Raw genomic sequence first — 27696 nt, forward strand, 5'->3', positions numbered from 1 at the left:
TTTTTAAACTGAAGATTAGCACCGTGTCAACTTTTTCTGCTCCTTGTGCCTTATCATGCAATGCACCATTAGTCTTGTACATGCTGTACTTGTTCATTTTCTGGGGTCAAGTTCTATAACAATGTATGGGGTCCCTGAAAGTGAGGCGACGCAGTTTAGTGCTCCCAAAATAGTGGTCTGTTTCTCATAGAATTAGGCTAGTAGGCCTACGTGTTGTACTTGAGGACTTTTTTGCATCACAAGTCTTATAAAAATGTATGTTGACACAATATTCTGATATCAATGAAACAATATTTGTTTTGAAGTTTGCATTTTACTTTGTCTTCACAATTTTAGTATCCATTTTCCATATTTATCATGTATAGTTTACTTTGAAAACCAATGTGTTTCAGTAACTGTGTAAATACAAAAAAAGGGGAAAATATGGTCATCCGAGTGAAAATTACCCAAAGGAAATATAATATACCTCAAATTTCTTATTACAGTTCACATCCATTTGATTACTCCTTCATCCAAATAGTCTTCTTTCCTTTCATCACTTTAGTGGTTCAGAACTGCATTATTTAGCTGATCCTCGCTTAGACATGCAACAGCATAGTAACAAAGAAAATAAAGGTCACGGAATCTTGAGAAAATAAAAATCATGGATAATATAATACTACATAATACTACATTTACAAAAGTATTGTCTATAACTCAGATAAAAAGGTTAAGTTATAAACAATTTAGTTCTTCTTAAAGAGCTAGAGACTAGCCAAAATGTGTTTAATCCTTTCCTCCTTACTCATTGGTATTATGAGTTTAACTGGGGTTAAACTGTTACAAAAGGTCTGTGCTTTTTTTACTGTTCAAAAATATACCATGTGTTGGATTGATAGATAAATACATAGATTTACCCCCCAACAGAATAAATGTAGGATCTCCACCAGGTAACCCTAAAATGCAGCAGAATGCAGGAAATCACAACTACGATTTTCTAACCAATAGGCTATCCTACTAGGGACTTTAGCCTTGCAAATCTTTGCTGCATTGGATCAGTCTCCTTTCAAGAACACGCAAGAGCTTTCTACCAGCGTGCGGTCCCCCTGAGGGGCGGGGCCTGGTACCTGACGGGCAGCGTGCGGTCCCCCTGAGGGGCGGGGCCTGGTACCTGACGGGCAGCGTGCGGTCCCCCTTGCGGCGGTCCATCTCCCTCTGCGGGACGGGGTACCAGCGGAAGTTGAGCTTCCAGTTGAAGCCGCCGTAGGTCATGTCGGAGCCCGCCATGTACTCAAACGTATCGTCGCTGATCACGTCGATGATGGGACACACCACCGTCCGCCTTTTGAAGGGCAGACCCACACACACACACACACAAACACACACACAACACACACACGTAAGAATAGCAGGTTAAAACAAAAAGTGTGACATGATGCAAAGCGGTGAAGTGGACTTCCAACAGGACGTTTGGATATGGCGCTACAGTAGAGGGGGGTTGGGGTCAGGGCAGGTTGTAAAGAGGCATGCATTGGCCTGCTGGTCATAAACCCAGGTGGTCGTCAGGGGAAGCCTGACATCTGTCCTCTGGAGCTCAACACATTGTGACCAGCAGCTGACCGCTTTGCCGCCATGTGTCATCATGGTTAGCTCTGGGCTCTGTGCATGACTGCCTTTGTGTGTGTGGCAGCGTCTGCATGTTTGTGTCTGATTACTGGCAGTAGTAAACAGAATTGGTAATTAGGCATCAAATAAACACACAAGGGCAAACCCCCTTTAGGCTCAACAATTGTTTATTGATTTTTGAATGTGCGTTGTGTGTTTGTAAATGTGTGGATGTGTGTGTTCAAGATTTATGACCTCTGTTTCTGACCTTCAGACAGTGTGTGTATGTATGTGTGTGTGTGTGTGTGTGTTAGTGTGTGTGTCCGTGTGTGTGTGAGTGCATGCGTGCGTGCATGCGTGTGTGCGTATCTGTGTGTGTGTGCGTGAGTATGTCTGCGTGTGTTTGAGTACAGGTCTTACTTGTCTATTTTGATGCGTTTTAGCAGAGGCTCTAGCCAGCCTGTGGTGCATTCACAGTGGGCATCCAGGAAGGTGATGACCTGGAGGTTCAGAGATAACATCAAGAGACAGACTCAAGCACGCCAGTACTGCATGGAGCACAGGTATTTGTACACACACACACACACACACACCTGGCCGGTGGAGATAGATGCTCCTTTGAGGCGAGCCCGGATGAGCCCAGACCTCTGCTCCATCCTTATCACACTGACGCGAACCTCCAGCCTCCTCACATACTGCTCTAGGGGACGCTTCAGGAAGTCTGACACACATAGACACCGACACACAGAAACACACACACACACACACACACACACCATACACACACACACACATACACAGCAAGGGGACAGAGGATTACACTTATTTCAGGGCGCACACAGTTTGAGGCGCTTTCCTGAATTTGCATGTGTGTATGTGCGGTAGACTATCTCCTACTTCTTGCTGAGTTTGAAATATTGTGACCAAATAGACTTTCTGCTCTCCTGATGATCCCATGTCCTTCCCTGGCTCCACCCCTCCTCCACCAGCCCGGTCGGAGGGCGGGATGGAGCAGGGTTTAGAAGGTCAGGGTTTGGTGGATTGAGGGTAATAACAGAATGTAATCCCTGCGGCGGGTGAATTAAAAGACTTAATCTTTCACAAACTGGGATTAACAGTACAGCACACGGTGGAGAGGAGCAGGCGACGGTCCACATGTACGGAGTTGTTTGTCAAAACAAACACATACCCACAAATTCACAGAGAAAGAAATAAGCTAAACCCTACCCAGGCCACAACACAACTGAGACCTGATTCAATTATGTGTCTGTCTGTCTGTCTGTCTGTCTGTCTGTCTGTCTGTCTGTCTGTCTGTCTGTGTGTCTGTGTGTCTGTGTGTCTGTGTGCCTGTGTGTGTGTGTGCGTATGTCTGTGCCCGTGTGTGTACCTCGTTCGCTGGCGTCGTCCACCAGCACTATCTCCTCCAGGAGGGAGTGTGGCGAGCGGTCGATGACCGAGTGGACTGTGCGTAGCAGCGTGCTCCAGGCCTCGTTGTGGAACACGATCACCACGCTGGTGCGAGGGAGATTGTCTGGATACAACTTGTTCTTGCACCTGTGCAGCAGAGAGACGGAAAGGCCTTTCAGAACACAGCAGAACACAAAGCCATCCTGGAGCTTATCTGCTTTGATGTGTATTGAAACATCATTAAACACAATTTGCACGAGACAAGACATGTCATTACTCCTCTATATACACGTGCGAATAATGATGTAGGGTGTGATTTTGATGTATGATGTAATAACACGGGATGGAGGACGTGGTGAAGGTCAGGACGACACGATCAATATGTTCAACCCAGCCGGAGAGACAGATCTTCATATCTAAATCCGCGGGGAATTACAACTAATTATTAACCATTATATCTACATCAAACATTCATAAAATAATTCAATCAAAGCGTTTGACATGTTTGATCAGCCATCCAAACAAATCGAGACAACAGACGTGACACGCATGAACACATTTCACAGAGACGCTAAGAGCCACGCGTGACACCTGATGGTGTTACTACTGCACTGTGAACTGTGTTGATCGTAGCGTGAAGCACATTCATGTAGGCCTCTGCGTTATAGCTGGTGCGAGAAGGCAAGGGACATAAAATGCAGAGCACACCAGAAATACTGACACAGTGGGATGCGGGCCGATTCAAATACATCTTAACACCATGGTGTGGAGAGTGAAACCAGAGTCCAGAGTGAGACCACGTGCACACAGGTAGAACATGCCAAGGGGTTGAACATGCTAACAGGGACAACATGCCAACTGACTACACAATACCAGCTGGGTTCCTATTTCAGGGCTGTGTTATGAACTTCAGGTGCTTAATGACCACATTAGATCATCAAATTGTACTTTCTATCTACCCCAGAAATTCATGGAGAACAAATGGTTAGAAAACAAACCATGTCAAATGTCATTTTTTCAGAACTTTTCATCTTTTTCAATGTTCGTATCTCAAGCTTTTATAGGCTGATTGTGTTAATCTCAGCACATGCTCAGCACATGCTCAGCACATGGCCAACCTGTGTTAGATGAGTGTTGCTGTCCTGATCCTCTGCTAAGAGCTGAAAATTGATATTGTGGTGCAAGGGAATTCTGGGCGGGCCCCTTACTCAGACCGCCTGGGCACTGTCCAATCTCTTCTATCTGCTGCGGTGTCCACCCAAAGCATTGGAATGAGTGAGTCCTAACCATCTGGAATGAGGACAGTTTGACGGGCACCTCTGACTGCAGGGAATTCTATGGAAAACTGTCCACGTCAATTCTCTGGTGGGCATTCATAGGGAGACATGCAAAGGGAATACAGATGATGATAAAAAGGTAACAGAGACAAGAGGAACATGCATTGGTACGGCAAGATCCCAGTTCCAACCTGTGCTCCCTCCGGCACAGAACATGCAGGATAGAACCCCAGCACAGCCTGATCTAAGCCCTCTGATATTAAATTGTCTCTCTGACTAAATCGGTTTTCCCAACAGAACAGCTCTGATGAGCTCAAACTCCACACTAAAAGAGGAAATGTAAGACAGAGGCTGTGACTTCCTTTGAGAGATTAGAGCTTTCCTATAAGTTCATGTCCAATATTCTTCTTTCAACTGTACCCCCTCCCCTCCTACAGCTAAAACGCTCATTCCTGTTTTTTTTCTCTCTCTCTCTCTCTCTCTCTCTCTGTCTGTCCGTCCCAATCTCTGGAATGCTGCCTCATTCTGCTGCATTCTCTGACAGTAGGAATGCAAAAAGCAGCAGCGAAGTGTGGATAACATCAACACGAACCCGCCCATTAGCTCAGTTTATGTGCATGGGCGTGCATATAAACAAATAAGGAGTGTGTGTGTGTGTGTGTCATTCACTAAATGTAAGGAAAAGGTTGTTGAGGATGCATCATGATTCAGTTTAAAAACCCTTGGAAGCTTTCAGCTTTCGTTTACACTTTCTTTGCCACATCACTAAAACTAACCCACACACGCACACACAAACACATACACACCGAAAATACGACACACTTTAACCACAGGAATGTATTTGCTTGTTACTCGCGTTCATCGTTCTAGTTGAGGCTACAAAGTGCTGTGTGTATGTAATGTATGTAATGTTATCTAATCTGTCAATGTTGAGTGTAAAGCATTATAATGCATTGCAGACTTATCCATCAGCCAATTAATTTTGGGGGATACAAAGCCAGGGCAGCAGACGGCTTCTCATTGAGCGGCCCCACCCTCTTCGTCACATATGCAGACATAAATGCATGGTCCCAAACATGACCAGGGCTCCTCACAACGCCCTGTGCAGTCACCTTCTAAAAGGGGAACAAGTCCAGGTTTCTGAAGGGTGTGGTGTGGAAAGACCTTCATTAAGTCAAAGTCCCAGACATATAGATACAGACACGTGCACACACCAGGCACAGAGCCCAGAACTCCCTCTGTCATCATTGCTTCCATTTAAACACTGCAATGCTGACGCTGTTGCAATTCAACTCCAGTCAATTTCCACTCCCCAGATTTTACCCAACGGTAGAGATAGGTCAAGCCCATCCTTTCAGGTTTTTTATGCCTGTTGTAAGTCTACCCACACCCATGCACGCACGCAGGTCTGTAATCATATGCACCTCCAGCTCCTCACGCACACACACACACAAACACACACACACACTCGCCTATGCCTTACACACACTGACAGACAGAGGGGGTGAGGTGCCCTGCTCTATATTGACTCTGTCTTATCTCCTAATTGGAAAAGCAGATAGAAGGAGAGCTGTGAGAGTGAAAACACACCTAGTAATCAACTCTTCGCTCAAAGACTGAAACCCATTTCACGGATCAATGTGCTGCTTCTGCTGTGGCTGTCTGGCATGCGTGTGCAGACAGGCCCTATGGACGCCTGTCTGTTAAGGAGGTGTGTGTGTGTCCACCTATCTTTCCATCTAATCCCTGTTCATTACCGATTTAGGGACATATCTCCATCAAAGGAAAGAGGCAGGCGTTCAATGCTCTGCCTTTAGCTGAGGCCCAGAGCTCTGTCAGCAGTCTGTGGGACGGCTAGCCGCTGGGGCGCTCACACATCTTCACCCGCTCATTCCCTATGTCTTATCATACTGTCTATTGCACATCGAGTACTCTGAAATTAATGAGATAGAGTTCTTCCAACTGTGTTTTGAGAACATTCATTTTCACATCCCAATGCCCATTAGAACAAGTATCTTTAATATCAGGGAACGAGAAGAGGTGTCTCAATAGAATGCTTTGTGGAGAGATTGATGTTAAAAGAGTTCTTGGTGCAGAATTCAGTGTACAATACTGGGATATAAGTGAATCCTTCAGAACAAGGCCATGACTGACAACTTCACAACACAGTCCCAGTACACTTCAAACCATTGAAATCACACAGGTTTCAATGGCCAGGCCAGTGAATGGGAGTTATATTTCACATTCTATGAATCCCACCCATGAGATGTCCCAGTGAGTGATGAGTTCTAGGTGGGAGGGACCTCCAAGCCATGCCCTGCCTGAGAGACGCCTACCCTTCCAAACGGACGTCGGGCAGCGATCGGTTTAGAGCGATCATCTCTGAAGCCATAAGGTTGAACTGGTTGATCTTAAACATCTCCTTCATCTTCTCCTGGTTGTCCTTGGAAATCACCACAGGCTTCCCCCCTTCTCCGGGCCCGTCCCGGGGCCGGGTCAGAGTGTCTGGGTAGGGAGGAAAAAGGAAAGCTTTCAGGAGAGGGCATAGTAACCCGGGTCAGAGGTCAGGCTCCCAGGAGGTCTATGCACAACCAGGCTTTATATTTGTTGGAGTTAATACACTTGAAGTGTATCTTTACCACACATTAATTAATACACTTGTATAGTCTCTTTACAACACATATATTAATACTCTTGTATAGTCTCTCTACAACACATATATTAATACTCTTGTATAGTCTCTTTACCACTGATTTATTAATACACTTGTATTGTCTCTTTACCAATCCTTAGTTAATACACTTGTACAGTCTCTTTGCCTGTCCACTCAATATGGGTTCTTAAACAATATAACTCTGTTCAAGGATGCATCTACCAATATTTCCACAAAATGAATTAGTTTATATTTTACTCAAGATTAGAAATTATGTTTGGTGCCCCAAATGCTATTTATTTGTTTAAAAACTTTATATAAAAGGTTCATTGGCATTGTTGTCAATGGGGAATAATATGGAAAATTACTGACAAGAATAGAAAGCGCATGATGATACTGTAGGTGTCGTTCATGAATGGTTTAAGACTAAATGGAGGTAGCATGAAAAGAAAAGGTAACACTACCCACTAAACATTTGACGTCGGATAGACGTGCAGATCATGTCTATATCTGGTCCGTCGGCCCATGACCAATTCTGTACATCTATTTGATGTACAATGTAAAACATAAAAAAATTGTCCAAACTAGGTCCACTATTTGGATGTCAAACCATGACCCAACTTGGACGTCTTATTGACGTTCAACAATTTACTTTTGAACTGTGTACATTTTTTGGACGTCATTTGGACGGTGCAGGAAATGTATACATGATCCCACTGCGCAATGTGACTTCTTGTCTGTGTCATTATTGGACGTCAAATTCGGTCCACTGATTTATTTAAAGTAATCAAGTTATATTTTTATGCATATAATTATTTTTGCATTTATCTGTTTATTTATTTGGAAATGCAGTTTGTGGGAAAAGTTCTGTAAATAATTTCATGGTAGCCTATCCACCTTATTCCTAACTTAAAAAAATGTTGTTTTTGTTGTTAAGGAGTTGCACCAGTAACCGGAGGATGGCCGGTACGAATCCCGACCCCTACACCAACAATTTGGGCGGGGTGGGATGAGGTGGTGCAGCACTCTCCTCCGTCCTCATCCACGGATGAGGTGCCCTTAAGCAAGGCACCTGAAGCTCCCCGGGCAAGTGGCTGCCCACTGCTCCGGGAATGCCGGTGTGCATGTGTTCACCGGCTCCCGGATGGGTCAAAAGCAGTGAAAGAATTTCGCCCAAAAAGGGACAATAAAGGATAACTTAACCTATTTCCCGGTTGATATGCTCGAGGGAAATAGCATGTGTATGTGCCACTGATCTCAAACAAACCAGCCGAGGACAGCTCTCTATCAATTGCGTATTTCAAAGTGAGCAAGTCAGCACGTTTACATTCACAGCCTAATCTGATTAAAGCCATAGTTCGACTATGCTTCTCAATTGGACAACTGCAATTGTCAGTTCACTTCGGGTCCATATCATTTCTCAGACGCTCCTTTTAAATAAATCGCTGTCACTCGTTTTCCGACGGCAACAACCATAAACATATAAATTAAATTTAAAAATTGTAGAAGTTGGCTAGTATAAAAAAAGATGTCTAAAATTAGTCTAAATTTGATGTTGAAAAAGACGTCCATAAAGGACCACATTTGGACTATAAATAGCACTTACACGGAGGTCCCACGAACATTGGATGTTCGGTAGACGTCGAAACAAAGACGTCCCCTGGCGTTACAAAACAACCCCTTCAGTGGACCGAAATTTGACGACCAATAATGACACAGAAAAGTTGTCACTCCGACGACACATTGCGCAGTGGGTATAAGGGACTTAATAATATAAATTTGCCTACATATCTGATTGTGCAACAGTATTATTAAACCAAGACGGTGGGATACAAATTGCAGAGTTGCTAACATCAATGGCAAATAAATGTGGCACATACACATGCTATTTCTTGTTGTGTTATATCAATGTTTCCCCTAGATTTTTTTGTAGCATTGGTGCTTTGAGTTGGTAACCTAGCAATGCTAGGTGGGTCCGGGCGCATGCCCCCCCAAGAAGAACATTTTGAAAAATAACCCTTTAAATGGTTACTTCTGGTGAGATTCTTTTGGGAAAAATATACAGATTGAGCTTCCAAATATGACATAACAACCAACAGAGTCAAGGAATCTGCTGAGACCCGATCATTGTGCAAATGTGCCTTGAACTTGGCAGAAACTAAGTTGATATTTTATGTTCATCTTCAGCTATTTCTTTGATATTTATCTTAAGCCTTAGAAAAAACTAAATGATTTTAGTTTTTTACCTGATTCATTAAAACAAGTAGCTACATGATATTTTTTTTTTTGCAGTGGCGCTGACAATCCAGCAGCGCGTTGCTGAATGCATACAGGGGAAACACTGGTTATGTAGTTGTACCATTGTATGAGACCGCTGTTGTTGGAATGCAGCAGAGTGCTACTGGAATCAGTGATCACACTTAAACCTATCAGTGCCCGCAAACATCAGTTAATAAATTGCAAATTTGAGCTAGATTAACGTTTGTGTGCAAATGACCAACCAAATGTTTACAGGAGCCAGATAAAAAAGGTGGCCTAGCACAACATGCACGCTATACTTGATATGGCAAATAGAGCTCATATAGATGAAGTCTATCCTTTTCGATGTTTTAGAGAAGTGTTTCTGAGTTGTATGTAAGGGGCACTTTGTTCATGTGCAAGTGCACAGTGCTAAATGTACGTGTGCACGGTGCTAAATGTACGTGTGCATGGTGCTATATGTACGTGTGCACGGTGCTGATGTGCACGGTGCTGATGTGTGTGTGCACAGTGCTGATGTGCGCGTGCACGTTGCTGATGTGTGTGTGCACGGTGCTGATGTGCCTGTGCAGTGATGTGCGTGTGCACAGAGAGGTCTCAGTGGGTTCACCGGTTCCGGTAGGGCTCTGGTGCATTCCAGCAGAATTGCTCATGCATGACAATATAGTGTATGACAATATAACTTGACAAAAAATGGCACAAATATTTTCCGCCAATACAGTTTTTAATCTGCAATCTGTATTTAAGCCGTTGTCCTGGTTTTTATTAAACTTTTGTAAGTAATCTCATTTGTTGGCTTCTTTCTTTTATTAAGTCAATGTCCCTTCATGCTACCTACATTAAGTCTTAATCCATTCATGAACTCACGACTTCAGTATCGTCATGTGCTTTTTATGTGTGCATTATCTTTCCACAATATTTCTCAAATTAAAGTAATGCTGTTTGGATATTCACTAAGCGTGTTGTGCCTGTGTGTACATCTCTTGTGCACCTGAGATGATATAACCCTGTCCTCTGCCTGCAGTCACACAGCCATATCCCCTGCAGCTCTCCCCAATCAGGAAACCATTCCTACTCTGATTTTTAAGAACGATCTACCGCTTGCATATACATGGCTGGTTAACGGGGGATTGTCTGTAATAGTTGGCTATTATGTTGCATACTGTCCAATCAAAACGCAGCGTGTGAGACGGGATTGTTGGCGGCAGATTGGGATTGGCGATCCGTCAGGCAGCCCACCATCAGGTGTAAACGCTACGAGGCACTTCAGCAACGGCAATCAAGCAACTGAAGCCAAATTAGAAATATATACGGTCTTTTCTGATTTTTATGGCCATATATATATTTATAATAACAACATTTATTTGGATTTTTATGGCACTATATGAATTTATAGTAACATCATTTTATTTGTCCGCTTTTTATTTTTGGATTCAAACCCTTAAAAGTGCACTGCAATGCAGGAGATGAAGTCTTTGATAGTGGTTTCCATTCTTGGAGCTGACCTCTAGACCCCCGCGGTGGCTTCTTGAAACTCTTTTTTTTCTGGGGGCTGAAGGTTGGCGAGTACGATTGGCTCACTTTTGTGTGTCGAGCCATAGTGGAGCCTCTCTATGTGTGCACGGGAACTCCTTCCCCGTACAGCCCCTCTGACTACAAACATACAACAGCTGTGATGTGTCACACCGCGGCGTTGATTATCAACGTGTCTGATACACTCACCCTCTCTCCCCGGCAGGCCTCTCTCCTTCTTGTCGTCACACTTGTTGCACTCACTGAAGTAGAGCAGGATAAACATGTCCAGCATCACCCACACCAGCGAGGTGGCCAGCACCACCTTACAGTAGGCAAACCTCCGCATCCTTGAAAGGGAGAGAGACAGAGAAAGGGAAAGCACATTAAAGACTAAAGGGGATGGAGGAGGAGGAAGAGTGAAATGCGGAGGTGTGATCTGAGGACACAATCACAGGCTTTGCAGACGGGATCTCTCTCTCGCGCTCTCTCTCTCTCTCTCTCTCTCTGTATTCTTTATCAATGTGTCTTCGCCTTTCTACTCATTCCCTTCTGGCTGGCTTCCTGAGCATCTGTCCTCTTTGAGTCTGTCAGACTGACTGACTTCTGCCTATTATCTACCAGCTGCTTATCAGTAGTGCTTCTAAAGGTCACCTCCACGCTCTAGACGGAGCAGAATAATAACATACGGAGAGATTTATGTGTAAGATGTCTCAGAGTAAAACTATAATTAATTAGCTAATCATTTTCATGAGCTGAGGTCCAACATTTTTATGGAACACAATTCGGCGTGTTTTATTTTGTTTTATGTGAACCACTGCAGCGTTTAAACCTTTCTGCCCCAACAGTGCCTACCCTTTATACATAAAACAAGCTACAACTCTTTTAAATCCATTGCAGGCAGGTAAACACACTAACCGGGGGCGACACATACTCAAACCCGCTGGCGTGCGTGCTCTCGTGCATGTCCGTACACACACATTGATAGTAATTGTTTTTCTTCGGCAGGCAGCGAGAGGCAGAAAGAGCCACATTAAAATTCCTCTGCAGCACTCTGCCTCTCTCCTCCAGTGTCAGCCTCCCCCAGGCCACCTCTCTGCTCCAATGATCTCCAGGTTGAGCAGCAGCAGCAGAAAGGAGGAAATTAATTTGGCCATGGTGATTTCTGCTTGTGTAAAAACGGGGTCTATTCACAGGTAGCCTGGGTGAGCCGCTTTCAAGGTCGGGGCAACTGGCAGCATTGGCAGTTCTGGGATCAGCCTGTTTGCTCTACAATTCTGAATCTGGCATGGCAGAATTGGAGGTTGTGATTTTTTGCATGCATGTATGACACGTATAACAATTGTGGAAAATCTGTGAAATTTTACATTAACATTACTATGGTTGTCGTACCACAAATTAATGTATATCTCCAGAGTTTCAGATTTACTGGTGCTCTCACAATAAGCATAATAGAGATGTACTTGGTTGTTTATGAACACAGACAATTATTGGACAGATGCATGATACAAACATAATAATCCTTCTCTAGTGCCAGAAATGTTAAAAAAGCTAAACATCATAGTGGCATTTCTTTGGCACAGGAATTAATCTGGTAAAAGGACAAATCCAGGAAACTAATCGATAAACATACAAAGGAGGTATGATCCAATGGTTTGAGGTTTTGCTATGGTATTTTATATTGAAATGTTTTCCCTGAGGCGGATGATAGATGTTTAAACCTATTAAACAGGGTGAGGTGCAAATACATGTACTCATCAAGTGATTCATAGTAAATCATTGCTTATAACAGTAATCCTGCTAGGGCTGCTGAGATTAATGCATTACACATTTGATGAATGCAATCATTTCATGGAAGCTGATGGCATTGCATACCGCTATTTGATGAACAGCATAATAACAGCGTCTCAGATCCACTGTGCTCATCGCTTCCCATTAATAGACTTTATATTGATGCCGAAATATATTTGATGAAATAGATATATCAATATAGGTGTAGTTTTAGGGTTATTGTGAAGTTTATTTGTAGATGAATGCATTGAGCTACTTAAATGTACTTTTAGGGCATTAAGCAGACGCTATTATCCAAAGCGACTTACAACAAGTAGATTTGTCAAAAGAAAGAGAAACAACAATATATCGCTGTCGGTTCATTAAAGATTTTCTTAGCAACAAGCGCCAAGCACTAACAATTGCTCGGTGAAACCAGTCCCCGTACACAACCAAGGTAAGTAGGAAAAGCTGGACGTACAAAACACAATAAGTGCTTACATTAAATGTCAGGACGTACAACAGACAAAAAGTAAGTAAGACGTTTTTTTTTTGGAGAGTAAGGGGACCTTACCTCTAATTAAATAATAATTGCTAATAATTACACTACTATTAGCATGCGATTATGGACAATGGTCAGTTTCAACCAGAGGGAACACTAAACAACACGCCCCCCACATCAGTGTCTCACTGCATTGAGTTAGGTGGGAGTTTGGTTGGGGGAGCTTAACGAAAACATTGCAGCCACATTTGTGCTATAACATTGGTTGGAAATGCAAGATTTTCCTAAGATTGTCGCAGCAGTTTAAGCACAGGTTATGATCGCAAAACAATCAATGTACACCAATGGCATTCTCCATAAGGCCTTCTTAAAGGTCCCATGGCATGAAAACCTCACTTTATGGGGTTTTCTAACATAAATATGAGTTCCCCTAGCCTGCCTATGGTCCCCCAGTGGCTAAAACTTGCGTTCAGTGTAAAACGAGCACTAGGTGTTCTGCTCGCCTTTGAACAAACGGAGGCTCAAGCGCGCTGATTTGGAATGTGGTCCCATATGTCGTCATAAGGATCTAAACTCCTCCCCTTTCTCTCCCTGGCCCGCCCAGAGAATTTGGCCCGCCAATGAGACATGACCATACGAGCGCCACGTGTGTGTGTGTGTGTGTGTGTGTGTGTGTGTGTGTGTGTGTGTGTGTGTGATTACACACAGTGTTTGCAGTTGATGTTATGGCGCATAACACGTCGGTTCTTTGACGTCTCTTGTATTTCCACAACGAGACTGAAGTTGGGGTTATCTCAGCCATGGTTGAGAAGGAATTGGGGGATAGGAACTTTGGCTCTGACTCCCTGAAGTTTGAACTGCGACATGCTGCCTGCCGCCAGTTGCCACGAAGCACCGCCGCCGTGAAGCACCACTGCCGCAAAGCACCACCGCCGCGAAGCACCACCGCCGCGAAGCACCACCGCCGCGTAGCACCACCGCCGCGTAGCACCACCACCCGGCAGCGGGCAGCCGGCAGCAGGCAGCGCGCGGTTCAGTCTACTTCAGATTGATGTGGAAGTGAAAGAACCAGAGACGTCGGAGAACCCGACGAAGTTGTTTGTGATTCATAATATCGTCTGGAGGCCGTGATAATATGTATTATATGATATAGCTATCTATGCATTATATGATACTATTTAGATATAGAGCTCCAGGACTGTAACGCGTGTGTCGTACACACAAAGTGTTGTACAAGCTGTTGGTGTTATGGCGCATAACACGTCGGACTCTCATCTCTGGTATTTCCACAACGAGACTCGAAGTGGGGGTTATCTCAGCCATGGTTGAGAATGAATTTGGGGAAAAAATACTTTGGAGGTTCAGTCTACTTCAGATTGATGTGGACGTGGAAGAACAAGAGACGTCGGAGAGCCCTACACGGTCGTTTGAGATTCATAATATCGTCTGGAGGCTCACACAGCTTTTGGCCGTGATAATATATATTATACGATATAAATATCCATGCATAATATGATATTATTTAGATATAGAGCTCCAGGACTCCCGTGTGTTCTAGAATATTAACAGAACACGGCTAAAGGCTGTGTGCGCCTCGCCATACACCACTGTAAACAGAGCGCTTGGTACCGTGGCTGCAAGCTGCTCAGGGCCACACCCCCACCCTCCTCCTTGACCCGCCTCGCTCCTCCTCATTTGCATTATAGCTACAGACACCAAAACAGTGCATTTGGGGGATGCTCAATGTGCCACTGGCTCGGAGTGGCTGTAACTCTGCACCACGGCTGAATTTCGGGAACGTCTTTGAATACTCTGTTAGTGGCCCACTAATACCTATATTAAAGCATCCATAAAATAGCATGTCATGGGACCTTTAACGTCTTCCTCAACATGCTCTGAACTTCTAGGGAATGCAAACACAGATCTAAAACCAGGACTGACATAGATATATTCTTATTGCGTTACATTGGTTTCATATATTTTCCTTTCATTTATTTTCGTCTATTTTATTTCACACTGTGAAATACAATTTTGTTTTAAACCAAAATCCTGTCTGTGGTACATTTCACTACATCATTCTTACTCTTCTAAGCACATGTTTTACCTGGCTTTATCCCTCAATATTTAAGTGCCTTTACAGGTTGAAGGACACTACCGGTCTGGATGATCAAGCCATTGCAACCGTCTCTCCTCCTATACCACAATCTCTGTACTGACCGACGGACATGGACTCCAAAAGACCAAAGGGCTGTGTGTCTTTGTGTACAGCCCTAGCAGGCATACTCTCGCTGAATGCCCTCAGCAGAAGCCGTTGAACAAGTAATTTTGCCCAATGGGTAAGGGAAGTTTTGGTGAAGCCAGGACAGATGTATAAAATATTGGGATCCTCTTACCGGTATTGTCCTTATGGTTTATCCATTGTGATGGTTAACCTGCACCTGTACTTTCTGGCTCCAACACAATTAGAGAAATCCTGTTTCTAATTTTAGTCCAAAGTTGTTTTCTCTCCAACTGCTTAAGTGTAACTCTTTCCTTGCTTGACCTTGGCAAGCAAATAGGATGTAAGCCACAAAATAACAACAGACAGACAGACAGACAGACAGAAATACAGACAGACAGACAGACAGACAGACAGACACACAACAATGGATGATTCCACGTATAGTTTTGCTCACAGCCCTGTCGCAATGGTTTCATAAGGGTATCGGCAGCATGGCATTTGCTTGGTGCAAAGTAATCAAAGTAAACAACAATGCCCCAAGCGGCCGAGGAACAGAAGTGTATACACACATACATTGAACCAACCCTTGCATGCCCTCCCAGCCCTTTCACTCAGCCTTGTTGCTGTGCTTGCTGGGTTTCTAATCAGGCATGGCAAAGGACTACTGTGGACCCCTCTCTGCTCATGCCAGCTCCAGGCCCCACAGTGCGTGTGTGTATGTCTGTGTCAGCTCAGTTTATCTTGGGCTCTAGCCTCTTTGAAGTCTCTTTTAGACTGCCTTGCTTCCACAGACATCAAACAGACAATTTTCGCTCCCCACATCTCTGTTCTCTTCCTGATCACTTAACATATCACGTTCTGTACATCCTTCTTTAATGTCTGCTCTCTTTATCCTTTCGCTCTTTCCCTCCCTTCCTTTCTTCTTGTTCTTTTCATTTTCAACCGCACTCTCCAACCCCCCCCCCCCCAACACACACACACACACACACTTCTAACCCCAACCCCCTTCCCTGTGACGTCCTGTCCTTTCAGGTTGCCATCAATACTTCCATGAGAACAGAATTCTCCTTTAACATCTCTCTACTGTGTTAACTCTACCAATGGTCTTGTCTTCCCTCTCATCTCTCTCTTTCCCTCTCTCTATCTACCCTCTTCCAGCCTCACTCTTTGCACACATAATCCCCTTTAAGAGATTGCACAACCAAATTCTCCCTTAGCGACTGACTTGGCAGCCCTTTTGGTGGGGCAAAAAGAACAACAGTTTCTCCTCCTCACAATTTATGGGCCGCAAAAGAGGAGCCTCCCTTTTGTGTGTGTGTGTGTGTGTGTGTGTGTGTGTGTGTGTGTGTGTGAAGAGTGCGAGAGAAAGAGTGAGAGAGAAACCGAAAGAAACAGAGAAATAGCGAGAAAGCCAGAGAGAAAGAGAAAGAGTGAGGGAAGAACAGAGTGTGCCTGGATGACAGCATATTACGCGTCTGACTGAGAGCGAATGAAAATCACAGGTTCTACATTACTAAACAGCATCAATTCTGTGCTAGTAATTGCGGAACTAGCCATTGTCCACTTCCATATGCTTGCTTACTATGTGGCCACATTCAGTTGCATGCAATCATCAAAAGGGAGTTTGTATCTCTTAGGAGTTGGATTGTAGAAAATAACTTCAATTATAGACTGCATTATGCGATTTACTGACATTAGCCAATAGTGTGCCTTGTAGACTTGATAGGGCAATTATGTAAGTATGATGCATCAAAGTAAAATGAACAATTGGAGGACAAAAACTATGATGCTTAACAATGAGCCAACTTGAGATAAGTGACTTTTATGAGTGAATCTCTCGAAGGGGGATCTGAGATGTAGTAGCCTTAGCATCACTACCTTAAAGTGTAATTCCAGCGAAAATTGATGCTTTGTTTTATGTGTAGGGACCCTAATCATGCTACTGCAGAGGTTTGGTGCTATTGAGGAATATTAATGGTTAAAAATTGCCAATTTGGAAGCGTTCGCAGTGCCCCTAACCAATAACATGGCAGTCAAACATTGCGCCGGGCAAACTCTATACTCGATTTTCAATAAAAAAGTATCCAAATGCCAAAACATAGACCCTGCGTTCAATCTTTGCCGGAATTACACTTTAACAGATGGTTCAGCTAATTTATTTCCACCTGAATCAGCTCTCATTTCATTCCATGCATTGGAATGACGGGAGTGATAATGTTGACAGTATAAATCTACAGGAGCCTTGTGGGAAAACTTGAGGGAATGCCATTTTTTAATTCAGCATTTCGCAAGTCTTTTGTTACTCACTCAATGCATGATTACATAAATCCTATTGTAAGCGTTAAACAAAGTTATATAGACTTAGGATATGCCTACCCAAACCACTAAGAATGGGCGTGCCAGCGGGAAGGTGTGTATAAATAAAGGGAGAGCACAGGGAGAGCATTAGAACAGTGGTGGTGTCAGACCAGGCTGGATTGATTCCCAATGCAAAGGTTGGCATGGATGCAAATTAGAATTAAACACTGCAATCTCCAGTCATTTGGGCATTTTGGGCTGTGATCAATACACATTACTGTCATGCGGGTGGCAGGGGAGCACTGTCTCTGCAGCATCAATACAGATACAGACCACAGTGTGTTCAAGGCCTGTGCTAGTAAAACAGAGCCCCTAACCTCCTGCCCTCCACTTTGATGGCTCTTTAAAGATGCAAAATGACAAATGTATCCTTCATTCTTCCCACTCACACCCATCAACATCCAAACACAAATGCGCATGCCATGCTGTTTCTGAAGCAACGCACAGTACTTGAGGTGGATATATCATTACTATGGAGGTCTCCAAAGGGAAATACGACCACTTTACCCCAGAACACTTATTTGTGTCCTCACTGAGGACACAAATAGCACTTATCCATTAGCGCAGATTTTATTAATTTAACACTGTTATGATTCATCCAAACAAGTATTGAAGTCTGAAGTGATTCATGCAACAAGTACTTGCAGGGCGGAGCACTAAGTTTAAACAGTACAATGTGGGCCCAACTTTGGTCTTTCAATACCACATGAATATCTCATGTCATCATATTCAGCTCTTTATGATTCACTACATTGAGCTCATTACCTTAACATCTTGAGCATGAGTAATTGACTGTTATTAAACTTGCACATAATTTCCATCACATGAGCACTCAGAGTAATATAAATCATCTTGTTGTGAACTTGGAAATGAATTACTAGGTCTGTAACAACTTGAAACTTCCAAGAAGTTTCTCACCAATGGCTCACCTGAACACACGATTAAAGGGGTCTCTGGCCTACGTGCACAGGCTCCACCAGCAGAGGGGTGGAGCTTCAGAGATCCCACTTCCTTCTTTGCTCGTCACTCAGGCATGCCCTCTGGAAATACACAGAAAAAGAGGATCATGAGTACAAATATATATTTTACAGACTTTTTTTTGTTCCAGATGCCTCGTACACCACCCGCACGAGTTGCAATTGGGGAGATCTCCAAGCTTTCTTGCGGCATTTCACGGAGGAACCCACTTTTGGTTGGTCCCACTCGGAATTTTGAGAGGATACCGAGTTCAATTAGGCTGACCTTATGACTCGACAACAAAAATGTCTGCATGCACCCGTAAAGAGATTTATTTCTAGGGCTGGGTAAAAATATCGATTCATCAATGCACTGCAATTCATTTGTTCTCGATTCAATTTCGATTCAGAATCTTTTTTAAATTGATTATTTCCATTAAAAAAAAAGAAAAGCATACTCTACTCAAGCATACTCTACTCATAATCTAGAAGCGAGTATGCCTAAATGTACATGCCCTTTTACATTTGTCCATGTTATGATTATTACTTTTATGCTGCAAGTTTAGCTTAGGAACAAAACTATACAATGGTGTATTCCCTTTTTGCTAGTTAAAGCACAATGAAATGGTTAATTTATTTTGAAATGGTTAATTCTAAATAATATTTAGGTATTTTTTCCATCTGTATGTATTATTGAATTGATATCGAAGCCATTGGATCAATATCAAATCAAGTCGAAATCGAATCGACTCAAGACCTAAAGAATCGAATTTAATTGAATTGTGAGGTACCTTGCAATACCCATCCCTATTTATTTCCTTTGTATTCGTACCACGTTGGTCATTTAATCTCTTTATTCCGGCCACCAATTTATGCATTGCACGGTCTTGCTGTGCGTGCAATACAATGTACAGTTGTGTTGTTTGTTTTCGAGCTGGTTTGGTAGAGGCTAATGTCGCTAACAATAACAATGACTAGCCAATGACATGAAACAATCACAAAGACAAACGGGAACGCTTTAAGTACTGCAAGCCAGGAAATTACGTCACAAGAGCAACTCATGTGGGTGGTGTGCGAGGCATCTGGAACACACCATAATACAGCCTAAAACACTTAAACATCTTTATTAAATAGCATTAGGGGATTTATGTTTCCAATCGCTGTAGTATCAAGCATAAGTATTAGATTGCTTATTCCCATTAAAACAACTCAGGGGTTCGGCCTCAGAATCACTGCATAGACATTTTTTAACAATGCTCCTATGGCAAGAAATCAGTAAGCTAGTAAGACAATACACACATTTTTGCCGGCCAGTAACCATATAAATCCAGAATGGACTTGGGCTTTGCAGACTTAGGGCCCGGCCATGATCTATATACAACAGCTCTTCAAGTAGGAAAAGGCCTGCTAGTCACTCTTAACCCAGCCCGGTTGTTCTGTTCATGCAGAGCCCGGCTATGGCCCAAGGACCCAGGTCTCTACATGCGGCCCAGGACCAGCCATTCATTGGATATCTCTTTTTCTTTACGCATAAACACACTAGCCTCAGCAATAGCTGTATACCGAAATATTAACCAACCACTCTTTTTCATAGAAGGGTGCAGGAATGAAATATAGCACTGAAAAACCGCCAGTGAGTGTGCTAAATTGCATCACTTTTAGTTATTAGAATTGCGACTCCAAGCGGAGTCCCCGGCTCATTGATCCAGTGGTTGTTGTCAAGAAGCAACTGTACAAGTTGTAACACCTTTGTGGCATATTGTATATGTGATTACATGTGTTATGTCATCACATTCTGTATAAACATTTATCAGAAACAATTCAGAGTAACCGCATATATATAACAATGTTTCAGTGATCACAACCTAAATCAAAAATGCACTTGTTAGGCGACTATATTGAAAAATAAGGGATAAATCTCTTATCCCATTATGGGTGGGGATTTTAATTCGGTCCAAAATATTGATCCCGATCGATCATCCACTAAACCTTACTTTCGGTCTAAATCGGCAAAGGTATTAGATTAACTTTAAATAAAATAACTATGGCTTCCCTTTTGGACACATCTCATCTTCCTTCAGATAAAGACATGCCATGTGCACTAGATCTTATTGGACACTATTAGGGCTGACCTATTTCTGACCAATAGTCATTGGTCGGAAAATCGTTGGTGTTACTCTTATAAGGAGAAAACAAGTTCTTATCCATTATTTTTGAGGGCCGGAGGAACATATGCAAGCTGAGCTATTGTGCTTTTGAGCAATAGGCTCTATTGAGTAAAAAAACAATGATTCTGTTGTAATTATTGCATGGTTTAAAAGAGTATATGACTTAGAAGAGAGGAAGTCAAAATAACCCTGCAGATGTTTTACTAGTTTAACTCCATGGCTCAGTGGTGTAGTGTTAGCATACCCATTTTCTGATTTAGATTGATTTTCAGTTACGCCGCTCTATTATTGATCAAGCAGTGCTTAAGCTTCCACACAAGCTACGTTGTACCAAGCATTTCTGAAACTCAAGCACAGCAGAGCTGTTCAGCTGTTCTTCAAGATTACTTCAACAAGTAAGGCCTGATATTATTTCTAATGATCAAAGAGGGTTAATGTTAAGTAGGGAATCCTCTCATACCACCAAATCATACAATATATTTTATTATACAAACTTCACTCTCCCTGCAGTGGTATCATCTTTAGATTCAGAGTAAGCTTTGAACTGGAACCGCAAACAATATACTGGAAGTATATTGTTTGCGCTAGGAACTTTGGATTTGGCCTTTATCTCCTGGATAACCTTGTCTATACAAACCCCAGTGTCTCCCCCTCATTGGGCTGGCAGACCAACAGGCCAACGGGAACCCCTGACAGGCCCAAACAAATAAAATAATAAATAAAAACTGTATAATGTAATCGAATAAAACTCAACAAATGTGATGTGTTGTAATTATTGCATGGTTTAATAGAGTATATGACTTATAAGAGAGGAAGTCAAAATAGTTGAGTAGAAATTGACCAAAGAATGGCTCTATAGAGAAGAGTAATGCTAACCTTCTGGGGGGCTATACACCTCTACACACAGACTCATACCGGTAATCAAGCCTGCTGTTCACTACAGAACATCGCTGTTAATCACAGCAGGAATATCTGTTGAGGATCCAATATCTTTCCAACAAAATGAAGACGTTCCTCCCCCCGGTAAGCTACCACAACTAGAATCTAATTCTGTAAGAAACACTGTTATGTGTACGGTTACCATATTAAGTTACAACAATGTTCAAAATCGTCAGTTATATGTAATATGATTTTTCTTATACCGTGGGCTACACCTTACGCCTGTAACATTATCTACAGCTGTTTGGGTAGTCGATTCATCTAATTGTAAGTTACCTAGTTAATGTTATGGTACTAGTGGCAATTTCATTGGAATGTACCGTGACTTAACGTCACATTAATGCAACTTGAATAAAACATGAGTCACATCAGAGATTTACAAAAATGTTTGCGCAAATATGGTACACAACTGACCGGTTCCCTCAGAGATGTAACGTGTGTGTGTTCGCTTTGCACGCAATTCTTCTATTCACCACCAGGCCTACTGCTTCATCCCAGGGGGAACACTGAACCCAGTAGCCTCAGTACAAACCAATACCATTCATTCAGCCTCTTTTCCACAGAGGAAACAGACAGGGATGCCACATCTCCCCTCTTATTTATTTTTTTCTACGCCATGGCTATATGGCTTTGTGGAGAGGAAGCGTTTGAGGAAATAACTCAATGGAAGGTGACCCATAATGCTCTCACTTAATGCAGAAGATTACCTATTTTTTGTGTCCAATCCCATTTCTTCTTTGTCAGTGGTATTGGACATTCTGGAGCTGGTTAGAAAATACTCAAGTTACAAATTAGGGTAAAAAAATAATTCCCTCACCGCAGTTTCTTTGAGAGGACCGGAATATTTTCTGCCAAATTCTGCTTTATTTGCTTTATTCTGATTTATTGACTTTATTAGGCTTTATTAGCATTTTAATGATTTCTTTACTTTATTATGCTTTATTTACTTTGCAGCCTATGATGAGTTTGAGCAGCCTGTCAGACATTGCACAGCTATAACTGCACTGCCATAAGATAGCTAGAAGCTTTGAACTACTCCCATGTAGTGCGATGTCAATTTCTCTACCAGTACTCAGTAAGTAAAGAGATGGACGGACACAGATGGAATAAGGCGTCATTCTTCTCATCTTGTCTTCTCATTGTTCCTAATGATGAACAATGAGCCAATTCCCCCTGTTTCTTTAAGTGTTAATGTCCAAAACCTCAGCTTAGACGTTGAACACTATTCAACTTTTCCTTACTCCTCCTAAAAGTCATCCACAAGTTATAGCGAGTAGGGGCTGTGGTTCCTGTAATCCGCCCTACATCTGCTCCCCAGTACGTCGTAATGATACCTCGGGGAAAACCCACTGCCAAATAAACGTCAGATAGCTGGACAAACGACAACTTACAACTGGGAGCGGAAGACCAGAGTGATGCTGTGTCACTCAACAGTATTAACCATGCTTCCTGGCTCAGTACCACATACTCCACAACACTCATCTGTTTCTAAAGAAACACATGTTCTCACGCACAGAGTCAGAGAGCTAACGTCACTGGCAACACCACTTAAGAAAATGGTTAAAAAAAACAAACAGAAACGCTTGTTGTCCAAGAGTAGAGGACTCATGATGCACTCCAGGTTAAGATTGTCAGTTGCGTGTTGCCACATGCCAGCCAAAACATACTTTCTGTACACTGATTCAATCTTCCATACCCCACACCCTCCCGATGCAAGGAGGTCAAACGACGCCCGAGGCGCTGAGCTGGGCCTGGAATGCGATAAGAGAAGAGAAGAAGATTGAGAGAGAGAAGATGGATTTGCAGTGCTGAAAATGTGGATGGATTAATATGCTATATTTGAGAAAGTGGCAGAGAATGAAAGATGAGACTGAATATGATTGAGTGTATGTACTTATGTAAGTGTGTGTCCTTCACTCCAGTCCTTGGCCTACTTATAGCCAAGACGTCATTCTAGCCCAATGGGATGTACATTGCCAGTGCTGTGTGCAAGCATGTGTGTATGCTTTCATATCAGAGACCCTTATTGCAGCCCACACACAGAGAGCTGTGAGGGAATATACTATAGGGTTAAGTGCAAAGCCAGTATGTTTCTATATGCCATGGTTTCTGCACATTTAATTAGACTATCTAGCCTTGCCTGTTCTCATTACTCATGTCTGTTTTGCAAAAACAACATAAGCAGTTTTGATTATCTTGCATTCTATGAATACAAGATCACCTGTCAATCATAAAGCTAATATATGAGAGGGGGAGCGGCTCGCTGCACAGACACAGAACGTTTTTTTAATAAAAGCATCTATACTAAAAAATAAAAGAGAATCTTATCGTTTTTTGCGTGAGGGTATCATGATACCTTTCTAGTATCGGTATACCATGCAACACTAGTGTGGACCTCCGTCGGGAGAGCAGTTGATGATGGTTGTCCGAGACGGTTGAGCTTCTCTGAGATACAGGAGATTCAAAAAGAATAGACAGTCTTCATAGACATACCTCATCACATCAGAATTATTGTAGGTGCAGGCTAGTTACACAGTTAGACTAAATCGACCAGTATTTCTTAGAAACCACTTACCTCAAACTTGTTTTTATTTTATATACATTTAAATTTTGAGATTCTCAAATACCAAATGATGCAACAAACCAGCTGGAATTGTGTTGTCATTTCAGCGATTGAAATTAATTATAAAATACGGTTGTTGGCCAACAGTAAAGCCACGATAGCTATTGCGAGCAAGTTAATCAATTGGACAGTGTTCGAGTCAAGTTGATCTAAGGACAATGTCCTTAGATCTGTGATATCTAACAGACGTTGATCTCACTTCCATGTGAAACTCCTCATGTGGCTGTTCTTTGCAGGGATGATCGAAAAACAAAAACAAAAAGTAAACTAGAATACCCAATTCAGGGCTCCAGACTGCGACCAAATGGTCGCATTTTGCGACCAAAATATGAGATGCGACTGAGGCTACGTTTAAACGGTCTGAACAGAAGACGCAAAAGTGGTGTCGGGCCTTCACTTTTTATTTTGCGTTTAGACGAGCATTTTCGGGAGGAAATCTGCGTGCATACGGTGACGCCAAAGTGTGTAGATTTCGATTGGGTATGCATGTCAGGCGGCTAGGCGGTGCTGTGATATACTATCACACAACACCGCAATGTCTGAGCGCATGCGTAGAATCTTCCTTCTTCTCTTATCTGTGCCGCGAAAACCAAAACATAATTACAGATCCTTCTCTGTTCAGTAATACTATCTGTACATATCCTGTACATTTCGTGGAAAGACTCCTGTAAGTTTATTAGAGCTGCCAGAGCAGCTTGACGGTCCGACGCATGGAAATAGTCCTACATGTTTATTTCCCTGTACTGGCGCAATATGTGATGTAAACGCGTACGCGACGTGAGCAGGTCTGAGCAGAGTTTTGCGTCTTGGCAGTGTAGACGGAAACGCTACGGTGGAGCGTATTGAAGTTTTCCACTCCGGAGGGTGGTTACAGATTTTTGCGTTTTAAAGCCCCAAAAACGCTGTCACCGTCTAAACGAAAGGCACTTCCGATAAAATATTTGGTCGTTTTTACCCGCAATGGAATTTTTTCCCTTTTACCTTTTTTTCTTTTTACACGTTAAACGGGGAAGGGGCGCGTCAACGAATCCGGATTCTGTAGCAGGCCAATGAGTGTGAGAACGATAGGGAATGGCCACTGTTAGTGGCTAATGTGTGGAGGGAGAGGGTCCTAGAGAATAAATATCGAGCGTGCGTAAACGTCTCTGTGAGCAAACTATTGACTCATTCTTCCGACCTTCGGCTAGTGTGCCAGTGCCAAAGTCCTGCACGGGTCTTATCTTTGCAAACCCGCACCCGCCCGTACCCGCAATACTGAATACTCAATTTTCATTTCCCTTCATTACTACGTCTGGGTTTGCGGTATATTCCTGGGCTTTCTCTGTCCAAATTTTGTGCGTCTAATCAGCGAACAGAGGGAATGGCTGAGAACAATGACGTTAATGTCAGCGCTCGTTGACGGACATCTTCACGCCCAGTGTTTGGTTTGTTTACAGCCTGCGCGCAACGTGATTCCCGGCCAAACGTTAGCGATTGGTAATGGCAGATCCAGAGTGGCACTGGGCAGATCAAATAGTTTTAAACTTCAACAGACACCCGCCTTCAAGTTGAGTTAACGTTAGTCAATTGAGTGGGTCCAGACTCTCTGTGCAAATGAAATGAAGTACGAGAGTCTAGTAGGACCAGGCTTGACCTTACCCGCTATAAATTGATATCGACGCCCGACCCGCACCCTGAGGAAAATTAGACACATTAGATGGAACGCCGGGGAATTACACTATGTTGGGTTAGGCCTGGTGCTTTAGATTGCTGTGCAAAAAACAGCCCATCATCCACTGTTGACGGTTTTAGTTGACTCCTCCACTCCCGAATAACACATTCAGCACCGGAGAAGTCTCGCTCGCAATCGCAAAACCCGCATCCGACCCGCGCTGTTCAGGCGTCCGACCCGAACAGCACCCGTGTCCGACACAGTATATTATTTTACACCCGTTTCATCCAAATTGTGCGGGTCATCCGTCGGGTACCGAACCCGGTCAGGACTTCATGTGCCATAAAGGGCTCTTCACACGGAGGCGTTTGTTGCGCCTGCTGCATTCTCAATGGAGGAGCGAGCGGGCAGAGAGGAGGCGCAGCTTCGTGTCAAGCGGCACAAGCGGGCGCACTCCCGTGAAACTGTTCCGTGCTCGTCGAACACATGCGCGCACACGGGGAAACAGTTGGTAAAGATGAGAATCACAATAAAATGTGACACTGAATTTAAAACCGCACATTGTAATTTCCGAATCTTTAACCAATTAGTAATACAGTGTAAAAAATGAGATAAACACATTGGCATGTTGATTTACGGTGTGTGCCCCTAAAATTTCTGATTGTGCCCCTAAAATTTTCTGTTAGGGGCCACAGTGCTCCTTGTGAAAAAAGTTAGTCTGGAGCACTGCAATTGTAAAAGGGCCGCACAGAGTCAGTGCATCAAACAGGAAAAGTCAAAGCCATCCCACAGGATGAAAATGCCAAGTTATTCTGCTCATTTATCAGCAGGGTCATGTTGTCCAAGCAACATGTCCCAACAAAGAAGTGTGCCAAGTGGGCATTACATCAGCCAAGCATTGATCCAGCCCTCCAAAGAGGGTCAGCCAAGGCACACACATGGATGCACATGCGCACGCACCCATGCACGCACAAACACAAACAAAAACATACACACAGCTGTTGTTGTGACTACAGATGTTCAAGAACACATAGCCAGGTGGTCAGCTGTGCTATGACGTCATGAGCCCTTTGATCACAACATCCATTTCTTCCCTGTTCCTTCACCTCTCTTCCTCATCTTGTTCCTGTTGGTGGTGTTGTTCGCACTTTTATTGTTTTCCTTCTTCTTCTGTTACTTTCCTCTTACATTGCTCACCTCCAGCTGGGTCCAGGCGAGAGCCAGCAGAGAACAGAATGTAATGTGGCAGCCAAAAGAGGGCCATCTACCAGTCTTTCATTCCCCATAGCCCTTTGTGCCTGCAGTGCAATCCCTGTTATTTATCTCTGGGTCTGTCTCTTCTCCCACGCAAGCCACTTTTTCCATTCTGTCTGTGAGTGTGCACTAATGTAATTCCTGTCGTAAATTGGAGCAGGAACACAGGGAGAGAGGAGGAGGAGCTGCTGAGCGAGACACGCACAGGGGTGACACAGGAATGAAATGTTAGAGTAAAAATGACCAGGACAAGAGGAGAAGAGAGGTGGAGGGTTGGGGATCCTTGCTCCAGCAAGAGGACATCACCTAACAGGCAGTGCTCAATAGCGACCATGGGCTTGACGGATTAAGCAACAAGTTATAGACTTAGATTCGTACAATTATGTATTTTACACATCTGACAACATTCAAAACTCAAATAGAACATATGGAATTGTGTTAACACTAAACCTCTAGTGCAACATTGTTTTGAAAAAGCAAACAGACTCTATTATCACAGATCACTGCACACATTATTAATGAAGATGCAGCTCTTTGTGAGCTGCCGTGACTTAGTCCACAC

General features: G+C 43.2%; 1 protein-coding gene across 1 annotated transcript in view; it reads right to left on the reverse strand.

The window, feature by feature from the left end:
• galnt1 (UDP-N-acetyl-alpha-D-galactosamine:polypeptide N-acetylgalactosaminyltransferase 1) overlaps positions 1–27696 on the reverse strand; it is a 46534-nt gene that overhangs the window by 7699 nt on the left and 11139 nt on the right. The window contains exons 2-8 of the mRNA XM_079743992.1: positions 18473–18583; positions 10903–11042; positions 6605–6773; positions 2972–3138; positions 2178–2305; positions 2005–2084; positions 1151–1321 (exon numbers count right to left, since the gene is read on the reverse strand). Of these exons, the coding sequence (XP_079600118.1) occupies positions 1151–1321; positions 2005–2084; positions 2178–2305; positions 2972–3138; positions 6605–6773; positions 10903–11041 (854 nt within the window). The 5' untranslated portion in view covers position 11042; positions 18473–18583. The remainder of the gene's footprint in view (positions 1–1150; positions 1322–2004; positions 2085–2177; positions 2306–2971; positions 3139–6604; positions 6774–10902; positions 11043–18472; positions 18584–27696) is intronic.

The sequence above is a fragment of the Pollachius pollachius genome, assembly GCF_949987615.1.
Source record: "Pollachius pollachius genome assembly, chromosome: 1".
NCBI lineage: Eukaryota > Metazoa > Chordata > Actinopteri > Gadiformes > Gadidae > Pollachius > Pollachius pollachius.